The sequence below is a fragment of the Aspergillus ibericus genome, assembly GCF_003184845.1.
Source record: "Aspergillus ibericus CBS 121593 unplaced genomic scaffold BO80scaffold_13, whole genome shotgun sequence".
NCBI classification, from domain to species: Eukaryota; Fungi; Ascomycota; class Eurotiomycetes; order Eurotiales; family Aspergillaceae; genus Aspergillus; species Aspergillus ibericus.
Window position 1 is genome coordinate 350,919 of NW_020292111.1, and position 11,899 is coordinate 362,817.

Consider the following 11,899-nt stretch of genomic DNA (forward strand, 5'->3'; position numbering starts at 1 on the left):
AGTGAAGGCATCAATGATACCAATTTGCGGATCCGCTTTAGTCTAACCCTCCCGCCAGCCATTCACCAACCTCGACCCCGACAGTTTTGGCCAACTCTCCGATCCAATCGCCTGAGACATTGACGCACCATTTCTCACCGGCGTCGGATGTTGTGTTACCGCTACTCAACCCTCCGGACCCGAGCCCCATGCGACCGCCGCTCTCGCGACCTGCAGCAGGGACAACGAGCCGTAGCCGGCGTAATGTAGCAAGCTCGGCATATATCGCATCGGAAACTGCAGCCAAGCGAATAGGGTTGGCAGGGGGGTTGGGGTCGATGGCGTGGTAGATAGCGATCAGTCGCTCTAACGGGAACGGACGGGCTGTGAGAATCGTGGACGGGCCGGTAATACCAGCGCCGCCACCTACAGCCGAAGTCGTAGCAGAAGAAGTGGCAAAGGCAGACTCCAGGGTCGACTTCGTGATACGAGTCTTTTGCCTCTTGCCTTTCTTATTAGGGGTCGACGGGCCCTGGCTCGCCTCCCGACTATCTTCCGCTTGAGCCCGGGAGAGCAGCTTCAACCGTCGTCTATGATGTGCGCGTTTGTTCCTTGCAGACAAGGAGGATGAAGAAAACTTCGAGAAAAAGATCGTATCGAGTCGTTGAGGCGTGTGAGAGGCTACGTATGCGGAGGTCAAGATCAGGGTCGGGAAGTAAGGTAGGGAGGGAAGGGGTGAAGGGGCCGAGACGGCCAACATTGATGGTTTCGACATGGAGCCGTTTATGGGCGCGGATTCCTCAGTGACAATGTGATGTACAAGAGCGCTTTCGCCTTGGTGTCGGAATAAAGCACGATTCTTGACCAGAAGTCGCGAGAAGTCCCATTCATCGCTTCCCCCGGGTGGAATATCGCCGTTCGTAATAGGAGCAACAAACTGAGGCCAAATCTTCTCACAGATCGACCTGAATATCGGAATAGAACTCGCTGTAGGCCCAACCAACGAGTCATAGATCGCCGAGACAAAATGCGAGTATAACCTCGATGACGTCTCGTCCGCCAGACCACTCACGGCAGGAGGCCCAGCATTCAGGATAATCGTAATGGCTTCCTTGCGCGTATACGGAGGAAAACTAATATGCGGAACACCCGCCGCCTGGAGAAACAATGGCCGCGGCGTAGAGCTGAGGATGAGGACGACGCAAAGGGACGGAATCTGTTCAAGATCAACAACAATCAGCGGGCAAATCCACCAGCACCACCCAGCGAAAGCGCGGCTTCGACATAACATACCACTTCACCTAACCTCGCAAGCGCAGCCAACAACGTATGCGGCGCTTCACGCTGCTTATCTATCCCATCCAGCACCAGCACGAATTTATCGTTCCTCCTTCCCTCCGACGCCGACGCCGACGCGAGACACTCGCCCAGCAGCACAGCCAGAGAACTAACATGCTCGCATCTTCCCTTGCCGTACTTTTCCCACTCGTCGCGTTTCCCGAGCGCTTCCAAGGTCGCCCAGAGAATCTTCGTTAGGAGGTGACGGCCCGTGATGCACTCGGGGCTTCGGACAATGGCGTGCGGGACTTGCAGGGCAGCGAGGACATTGCGGACGATGGTTGATTTGCAGGTTGCGGAGATTCCGTGGACGACTAAGGTAGATGGGCTAGATACTTTGGCCTATTTGGTCGCGGGTGGGATATTAGCTGCTTGTTTGAGAAGTTGAATTAGGTACGAGGTGCTTCGGGGGGAGAAACGTACGCCGAGAAGACTGGCAAGTTGCCGAGCCTGGAGCTCTCGACAGGGCCATTGGTTGCTGAGCGATCGGCCAATCTCGGATGGAAGCATAGGGAGATGTGTTGAGTAATGTATGGGATTACAGCTTCCCCAAATATTTAAAGAAGAACTGAATGACGCAGGGAAGGGGGATGTCGACGCGCTTTCTCAACCAAGTTTTGGAAATTATGCAGAGAAGCGCGGGTATCATATGCAGTCACGTGCCGTATACATACTTGGGGTCTCTGTCGACTGCTTGATTTCAGAGGGCGAACAGAAAACTCGTGAAGGTCTTGAGATAGATTGTGAGAGGTTAAGCACTAAAAAGACATCTTAATTGCCTAAAGTATGGGTACATCTAATCTACCGGGGCTGCTGTTGGAACAGGCGGGAGAGGACGTAAATGATCAGAAACCACGAAGCTGGCCATCCCAATGTGCAACCCAAGGAGCACGAGTCGAGCACTAGTAGGGTCCAAACCCGACAAAAGCAGAGCACTCGTGCGCATGACGTGCAGCCAATTCCAACTTGACCAATCACTGCTCCATCCTGAAAGACAAGAACAGCTGCGCCAATCGGGCCATGCAGATAGGCAAAGTCTTCCCTTCATGCGATTGCCATGATAGCAATACAGTTTAGGTAGACAGAAAGTCAAGAAGAAGCAAAAAGGTAGTGGGGATAAAAGCACACTCGGGGAGAAGCGACAGCTATGAGACATCAGTCTTCGCTCCTTATCAGGCCAATAGAATGGTCGACAAAGGCGGACTTGGAAGCAAGCAAAATAAAAAAAAGACAAGGAGAAAAGAACAGGTAGAAAAAGAGGCAAAGACATTTCCAGTTATTGTCATCAAATGGGTGCTAAGCAAAGCTCCAGGGCGTTGAAAGAATACAGGAGAAAAACGAAGTGTAGCAAAGTATCTTTATCATGGTTTACATCTTCTCGTCAGATATGATTCAGATATGCAATGTGAGGAGTTGCATAGAAATAGTGATCTTGTCTTCGTAGCGGTAATTCTGGTCTTTTCAGTTTGCTGACAATTTGTTATCGGGGCCGTAAGTCATGAAGATCGTCGCGTCGTCGCACTATGAGTACAATTCAATGAAGAGAGACTGGTGATCCGAGGCACAGCATAACAGGTCAGTAGAATGCATACAACTGACTTGGAGCACCAAGATTGCCGTTTGGCTGCTGAATAGTAGAAGCGAAAATAGCCTCGCCAGGCCCGCCGGATGGAGCATTAGACCCTGTCGCAGAGCCAGGGGCGGGAACAAAGTTTTGATTTCCAAACTGGGAACCGACACTGGAAACAGGGAAAGGGTTGTGTTGGTACAGGAATGGTTTCTGTGGTCCCTGAAGAGGCCCCGGAAGCTGGGCGGAACCCATCTCGTTGGGAGTAACCTGTCCACTAGTTGCGGCACTGCCTCTTCCAGAGCCTTCTGATGCCATCATTTTGCCTGCAATGCGACGGCCATGAGGGGTCTGACGAATTGAAGGCAATATGGGACGGATGGAATCAACGATCCGGGTTCGAGTCTCAGCATCAGCAAAGTCCATGGCAGTTTGCACCACGTAGTTGGCGAAGGAGTCTCGGAGCATTTTCTCAAGTTCGGCTCCTGCAAGCATTTCATCAATCATCTGGCGTCGAATGGGGAAGTCGGCAGTGCGCAGGCACTTTTCGATGACATTTGAACTGAACTTCTGCTTGGAGAGGGCCGGAATGTTGCCTCGGAAAGTCTGGCACAAGGGCTCGGTGAAGTGAGGTTCAGCAAGGTCCAAAATATATTGAACGACGTAGTTTCCAAAAGGATCCTGGACAAGGGCAAATGCATTTGAAGTGATTTGAGCAATGAGTCGAGCTCTTTGCTCACCAGACGCATGATCAATGCAGCGCTGCAGAACGCAGCATCCATGACGGTGGGTGCCGACAACCACGCAGTTAGCGCCAACGGCATCATAGATGAACTGAGCGTCCTCAGCAGAAAGGCGGTTGAGACATTTTTGGATGACATGATTTCCATTCAGATCCTGGACCAACTCAACGACATGGTCTTCTAGAGCGTGGATCACGGTTTGGGTTTGTTCTGTAGTGGAAATAAACTCAATCATCTTCTGAAGAGCCCTAGTTCCATGTTGGTTTAGGGCAATCTTCACCAGCTGGTGGGCCGCGTTGTTGATTAAAGCCGTTCGCTGATCATCGTTGGAGTATTCGAGTAATTTCTGGCACAAGTAATTACCGAAGGGATCTGTTGCAGGACTTATTAGTAAAGTTCCGGCGGAAAGGAGTTGAAAGTGTTGAACGAACCTGTCATGAGCTCAACCACATGCAAGTGAGTTTCCTCAAAGATCATTTGAACGTGTTCTGGATTACGCTCCTCCAACTTCCTCTGCAGATACCTGCAGCCATGTTGGTCCTTACAGAGGCCATACAACTCGCCCCGATAATGCTCAAGCGGGAAGTTTGTGAAGCGAGAGAGCTGGGCTGTATCGGTCTCGCCGTTTCTGCGTGACGTAGCAGCCTTGGCGGGACCTTCAGCTAGGCGATAGTTGCCATAGGGCGCGTATCCAGTAAAGGGAGCAGTAGCATTGTAGTTCTGCAGCTGTCCGCTTACCTGCACCGGAGCCCCCATGTACGCCTGGATACCATACCCATAGAAGGGAGCTTGGAACGGAGTTAGGGTAGTCGGAGTAACCGTGCTACTGCTGCTACTGGCAGCTCCGGTGGTAAGCTGTGGACCGAAAGGTGTGGCACTGGCTTGCAGCATGGTCTGCTGAGACCGAGGCCCCTGCAACGTGGCCTCATCACGCTCAGGTGAATCCTTCTGCGGGCGGTTATTAGTAGCATTCATAGCAGGAATCCGACCCAGGTTGGCATTGTGCTGTTGGAACTGCTCAGCATGGGTCTTAGGGGGCGTGATTGCAGGATTGAAGGTTTCGCCTTTCACAGTGGGCAAGTCGTTGGTTGAATACGATGACTGCAAGGACGCAGGCCTGCTGGAAGCAGTAGCAGTTACGTTTTCATTTGCGCCCTCTGCGCTGTAAAGTAGATTCGCCTCGAGGGAATGTCTCGCAGCATGGCGAGAGGGGTTTGAGGTATGAGAGTTGCTCTCGTCCGTTGGACTGCCAAGCTGCTCAAGGCGGAACATGTTCAAAGCGTTTTGCGGCATACTCTGATGGGAGGTGCGGTGACGACTATGAGTGTTCCAGGTCTCAGGATTGGGAGTGCGCGAGTTAGCTAGATCTAAGGCATCCGAATTCGCAGAGAGCTTGTCTTCCGGTCAGCATGATGTGATCCTCGTCTATGAAAATCAACTTACCAGGCCCGTCCCGTCCCCTCGAGACAGCGTAGGAAACTTGTCGTCCGGGTCGGTCAACTTGAGGTAGCTCTTGATATCCGGGGTGGGAATTCTGTCCTCATCCTTTACAGTCGCCCGGTCGTCTTCATTATGGAAGAGATATCTGGAGGCATTGAATGTCTCCAGACCCGACGAGCTGTTGAAGCCTGACAGGTTTGGACGGATCTGCGATCCTAGGCCTGTCGACGGCATTGAATATCGATGGATGCTGAAAGATGTTATGAGTAAGAGTGATAGAATCTGAGAGATGATGTAGAAAAGACCTAGAGGAGGGATCTTGTGCTGAATAGGGGGGATAGTGAAATAGCATGCGAAGGATTGGGGGGGGGAGGGGGGGGGGGGGGAAGCAAGCGTCCTTGTACTAGGAGGCGGGGGCATGTATCCTTTATATCAGGATCCCCCGACAGCGCTGTCGTTATAACAGGGCACTGAAGTAGAACACATAGAGTTCCGGGAAAGGAAAGTGAAAGGGAGATCTAAAGAACAATAAGACAATAGACAACTTACGATGGGCCTGGACGAAAAGGGGAAGTGGGTTCTTCATTGAAGTCCTCTTTTTCTGAGTTCCTGCGAGACCCCGGAACAGAGTGAACGGAGAAACGATTGGTTGGAGTCTGAGCGGAGCTGTGATTCACCTGGCTCGGCGGAGTGGTCACCTGAGTCGGAGCAAAGACGTTGAAGAAACCAGGAGAAGAAGTAACACTAGACGTTGAGAATCGTGTAGGACGGGTAAACGCAGGAAAAGCGTTCTCGCGATACTCTGGCGGGGTGGTAGGCTCGCTAACTGGACCAGACAAGCCAGCTTTGGCTAAGTCTAGAGCGATCTGATCCATTTCTTGCCTTTCCTTCTCGTGTTGCAAGTCCAAAAGCTTCATATCCTCCTCAAATCTCCTCCTCTGCTCCCGCATGGATTCAATATGTTGACGCTTCCTCTCAAACTGGGGTGAAGTTAGAATCAGGGACAATCGAAGGCAATAAGCAAGTGAATAGGGGATTGAGCGCTCAACAACACAGAAATGGTTGCTGATAAATCACCATCAGGTGAATAGTCTCTAGTGAATGCCGAGACCAAAGTGACATGGAAATGAGCAAAGGATGAATGCTGATGGCGAGCCTAATGGCAAAGACTACAACGCAAGCGCGGTCGAAAATCCAAGCTCGACTGGGTATGCAAAACAAGAACTTATCAAGGCGCTAGGCTTACCGATGACAGAAGATCGAGGGGATCGGGACCCGGAAGCTGAGAGCTGCCTCCGGCATGATTCACATAGCTCCAGGATGAGAGTTTGCTGGAGTCAGTTGTGAACCGACGCTGGAGATTCCCACGGACTTCGCCCGAGGGTCGCGAAAACGCCGAGACGAAATTCGTGTGGCCTGGAGAAAGCGAATTATAACCAGGAAAAGGGGATTCCGAAGGAGGCGACCTTGGGGAAGGGAATCGCAGCTCGTCGAGGCGTTCACTAAGTCCGTTTTTGAATGCCATGGCGGGCAGATTGTTTGGGACGGAGAGCACTGGACTGATAGCATCAAGGGGCCAAAACGCGTCAGAAATCAGCTTATATCATGATGGGATGGACGGTGCCGGGCTTAAATTGGGGGACGGGAAGATCGTAATCCTTGGGGAGCAATTGCAAGCAGAGCGAAGGGCTGTGGTTAGAGCACAGGAACCAAGGAGTTGGGAAGAATGAGTTGGTTGGCGGTGTGCTCCTCCAGATAACGGGCCATGTACGGAGTAAGGAGTTGAGAGGGGCTGAGGGGTGATTTGGCGGAGAAGATCGCGGAAAAGAATAGCGACTTACACGCAATGAACGCCTCGAGAGTTTAAATCTCAGGAACGGAAAGAGACTTTGCTGGCCACAGTTTGTGTGTGCACGCAAGTAAGGACCGGTCGATGGGGAGTTGGGAGCCGTTCTCCCGCCTAGGGATGCGTTCCTGGCGATGCGGAGATGAAGATGGTGGTAAATCACAGGCACTGGTCGTCGGTATTGCTTGAACCCTACGCCCTCTCGATGCCGAGAGCAGCGTGGACAAGCAGATAAGAATAACGAGCGAGGTAGCTCAAGGAGAACAGCGGCAGTAATAACAATGGCGAAGGAAAAATAATTGTTGTACAGAAAGCCTGGAGTTTAAGGGGAAGAGAGAGAAGAAGGGGAGGGGGGGGGCCGACAAGAAGAGTGGGAAGCGAGAGGGGAAGAAAGACGAGGCGTGGGCGGCGGCTGGGAAAGCAAGCGGGGAGCCTGTTGTTTAGTTGCTAAACTCGACTCGTTTTGGAGGCGGGCGTGTAAAGCTGGTGAGGGAATGGGCGCGATGTTCCCTCCCGACGACGACTTGCCTAGGGACCGAGCTCCCTGACCATTTCCATTTATCTACCCTGTCCATCAATTTATTAAGCGCATGGGTGAGATCGACCCTTGGTTTAATCGGTGGTCATGGCACGATGGCTCTTTTACTATGCTTTTGAGTAGTTATTCCTATTGTCCGATTCTGATTTGTTCTGCCGCGTAGATTGCATCATCTCCCTCTCGACTGTAGTACACCCCCGGCTTCTACATCTATTCGAGCTCCAAAGAGCTGAAGATCTTCAAAGGTCAAAGAAACAACCTACAAGCTCCGTACGTACCGAGTACGTCGGGTCCGCTAGGTGTGCGTGATGAAATACGAAGCAGGTAAGAAAAAAAAAGAAATCAAAGAACCCATTCATCGCCCGTTACGATTGTTATTAATCAATCCAACCCCTCCCGAAGCTGGTGAGCTGTCTTTCCGATGACAACCAACTCTCTGGTCGATCATTTGCTTTTCGGACGGATCAAGAATGAATCGCGACTTCGTGCCCCGTGATTGGAGCTTGGATCACTGACTTAAATGCTACTGCACGACTTGTTGCGCTGGGACCAGTGACAGCCCCTGGACAAGTAGGTACTTATCCTTCCGGGAATTGGGTTTGCAGCACCTCAAAGAAGATGGATTCTTTGTCCGACGCTCTTCTTCGGGACCCAGGCTCTTGCCCGTCGTGCCCTCGAGGACCGGAGGAGGGTTTCTCCACGATCGCATCATCGCAGACTTTCATCAGACATCAACGTTTAAAGTGATTTATCGATATCCTCCCTACTGGACCACGGTGCAAGGGGGGTCCCTGCTGGGTGTGCTGGTCGAGAGCGTGGCCTCTGCGAGTGTTTCTGCATCGAGTGGGGACACCGAGTTGATTAGGAGGAACGATGTGACGGCGGATCACGCCCTAGCCACCGCACGTACCTGGGCCAGAGCATACCCTAAGACGAAGTTGGGCTCACAGACTATCTACTTACCCTCTCTGCTTCAAGTATCCGGACTCACGGGCGAGTAAGATTTCCGGGGCTAATAGCGGCTGCGGTGCAAGTCATAGTCCCAAGACTATTATTGTTACACCTTAATACCTGCTATTTTCTTCACGTATACTTTTTCTTCCCAATTAATACATGCCCCTATCTGGAAGAATCCTCCTTGGGCGATTAGATAGATGCCTTGTCCTTTAGGTCTTACTGAAGCGTGGATCTGCGACATTGATGATCGAAGGCTAACCGATTGTCCATTAGGATTACGGAGGCTCGCCGCCTCCCCCGAGTCCAACTGTCCAAGAGGAGTGCGGAGTACCGAGTACCATAACATCGATATTACGGATTGCCACGCCTTTCCCCCAATCGTACGTAACGGGCGCCGCTTGGTATCTAGGTAGTCTAGAATCATCCTTGTTCCCCCAAAGATAGCTACGATTCTCGGCTGGTCACGTTCATGGTGGGCAATTGGTTTGAACCGGGGTTCATCGCCGGATAATCCAACAATGGATCCCAAGCTTCGAGGGTGCGGTCAGCCAGATTATTCCATGGGTCAATCATTCCAGCGTATTCTACTCCGTACACCGGGTGATCTCGACCGATTCACAGTGGTGTGTGTCAGCGTATTAAAACCGGCAAATCGCAGTAGTAGCTTTGATACCCATAGATGATGAGGGACGTGACCGTCTCATCGCACAGACGGCAGCCAATCGATCCCCGCGCGTGAATCCCTCCATATCAAGCTGGACGGACCTGGGACGAATAACAGCTGCTGATTGGTGCGGCAGAGGAGAAGCGGTGTACGACCATCCAGGGAACACCAGGCGATGCTGATCCATCGCTTTCGATAGGTACCTGTCCCCTTAAGCGGGCGTTTTCGGTCGGTTGCCGTCATCTCTTCACGACTCTCGGGGGCCTGAACCACTGGGCTGCCAAACATCACCCTCACGCTGGGTACAGTCCAGCCTTAGGGCCATCTGTGGGGTATTCGACATGCTTCGCGAACCGCCGTACAAAGCACAAGACAGGTCTCAGATGGGTCCGTTACGGCATAAGAACCAGGCAAGCTACCAGCGGTGGGGTAACCATTATTGGAGTGTTGAAAGTAGATTCGATCATCGATGACTTTGCCCTGCCGAGATTCGTTCGAAATGATGGAGGTAACGGCCCCTACTTGCTACGATGATCCTCCTTCAATTGTTTAGGTACCGACCTAGTTGCTTGTTGGGTACTTACCATGAGTCATCTTGCGAGACAACTTCGGAGGCTAAATTCTAAAGTTACCACAACAGGACTAATTTCGGACTGTAAATACACCTTAATGAACCATTATGTAGTTAATAGCTGCAATAACTCTTGCAACGAAACTACCTGTCCTGGCGCATGAGAGATCAAGGCTCCCCTAGATGGCAATCTGGCTGAAGCAAACGATGAGATCCTTTTAACTAGTTAGCCTTGAATTGATGACCAATTAAGTCCCCGCGCTAGTTGGCTGACGGTCATGTTGAATGTGACTTGTTTCAGGTTCCAGTTGCCGCCACCGGGGGCAGGGATCTTGGAGTGCGGTAACTGAGGTCGACAATAGTACTCTGTATTTGGCAACAACCTGAAGCAGGGATATCGCGACCAGAGACTTTAACATAAATGTCCTCTTTCTGGTTGTGTACCATGCAATGCGCATTTTCCCTCCTCAAGAGTCAAGACGAAAAGAGTCTACGTTTTCCCTATGAGGTCATAATCAGATTCGTTTACCGAATGAGAAATAACGTAAGTAATTTTACCCCCCACCAAGGGTTGCCTCACCCCGATACACTGCACAAAGTACTGTACCTACAGAATGCCTACCAACCAATGCAAAGGTCATGGTCCCTATGCCCGATCGCTGCAGGATTCGATCCGACTGTTATGAAACAGTAATCGGGCGCATCTTCTTGGAATGACTGCACCGAGGACCGACGTCTATTAAAATGTCCTTGCGCGTGACTCTTTCTCCCTGCTCCATACTCAAGACCACTGGCAAGGTTCAATGTTATCTGGCCCTTGATCTCCCAACAGCGATAAGCCCCGACGCGATCTAGAGGCGCACGTGATAGTATGAATGGTTCGATTTACTTATAGTGGATCACTCGATCAATCTTTCGAGGCGTTTCGCCGCTCCCCGCCAGGACTTTGCCCATGTTGCCGCCCGCTATTCGTTGTGCCTGACGATTCGTCGAATGGAAATCTCTCCGATGGGGAGGTTTGACTGCCAAGTGGCAACGCCTTCTAAAATTGCGGTCAGAGGAAGCCCACCGCCTCGAATAGACTGGCTTTCAGAGTCGTCTCCCCACATGCTGAACCGATCGGTCGTTGATGCTACCCATCCTCGATGAAGGGCAGTTCTAACTGCCCAGTATATGCGCAAAACGCGCCTAAGGCCAGTAGCAACTGGTTTCCGCACACCTACTCCAGAAACATGGTGCCAAAGATCCTGGCCCCAAAGAATGGGCAAAAGAGACTTATCTCTCTATGGAATGAACAGATTGTTGCCCAACCCCGCAAGCTACGGAGGTTAGCCGGCGTTGCAGCCAAGCGTGCATAGCCTGCTTCTGGAAAAGGAGAGAGTGGTGCACAATGGGGATGCCGAAAGTTAGTGGCCGACTGCTCGCCAGTTTCATCCCTATGGTCGTCGTGAATATCCAATATCTTCTCCAGATCATAGCATCATTTTCGGCAGCGGAAGTATGTGCTAGCTGCTGCTTGTATGCCCGTCGTTTTGGGCGGCATTCCTGGCACCTAACTGATAGTAAGGTCTACCTCCAGCGCTTCCACTACTGCAGCCATCTGCCACAGTTGCTGGTCTGTCACCGTACAGCAGAGGAAGCTAGAATTTAATGACATCCATTCTAGTATTCTAGTGCACCATGCCAATGCAATCCTTCGCGGGACCTCCGGATCTTACGCGGTGTCTTCGATGGTGCTCTGTCGAGTCCAGTCCAGGGACGTCACGTATTCCCCTAATGTGTATCGACAGTTTGGGGACGGCATCTTCCTTGCAGACACTGTGAGTGAGTTGTACAAGGGCACAGACGTGTTGACACTGCCAGCCTGTTGCGTGCACTGGCTTCCTCAATTATCTGTAAAGGCGATACCCTTACTGAATGTAGTCGGTACAATTTTTCGTGGTTTCATTCTTGATAGACTAACTAGGCTTTCCGCCTTATGCAAAGGCCAGCAATGGTCAGGAGACATCAACGATCATCTGTGGGAGTGAATCCACACATATCCTCGCATGTACTCCTCAATTGAGTCGAGCAGACCTACATCTGTTAGGCACCACTGATGTAGAGTGCTAGGCTATCGCACATGCATCGCTGTCTGGGACTATTATCAACATCACCCTGATGCATCACGGCTAGTGCATGGCTCTTCTATTATGCGGCTCAATATGTTCCGGTATAGACCCGTCCCTGCCAATCAACACCACGAATTGGAGCTCT

The 11,899-nt window shown here is 51.5% G+C and overlaps 1 protein-coding gene across 1 annotated transcript; it reads right to left on the reverse strand.

The window, feature by feature from the left end:
* Positions 1-37: 37 nt before the first annotated feature.
* On the reverse strand, positions 38-6,592 carry BO80DRAFT_352022 (putative RNA-binding protein; the record flags this gene model as incomplete). Its single annotated transcript, XM_025715609.1, has 7 exons — positions 38-1,195; positions 1,273-1,645; positions 2,910-3,999; positions 4,059-5,019; positions 5,071-5,317; positions 5,617-6,047; positions 6,314-6,592. The coding sequence occupies 7 exons, from the start codon at positions 6,590-6,592 to the stop codon at positions 38-40; spliced, it is 4,539 nt and encodes a 1,512-aa protein (XP_025576726.1).
* Positions 6,593-11,899: the final 5,307 nt, after the last annotated feature.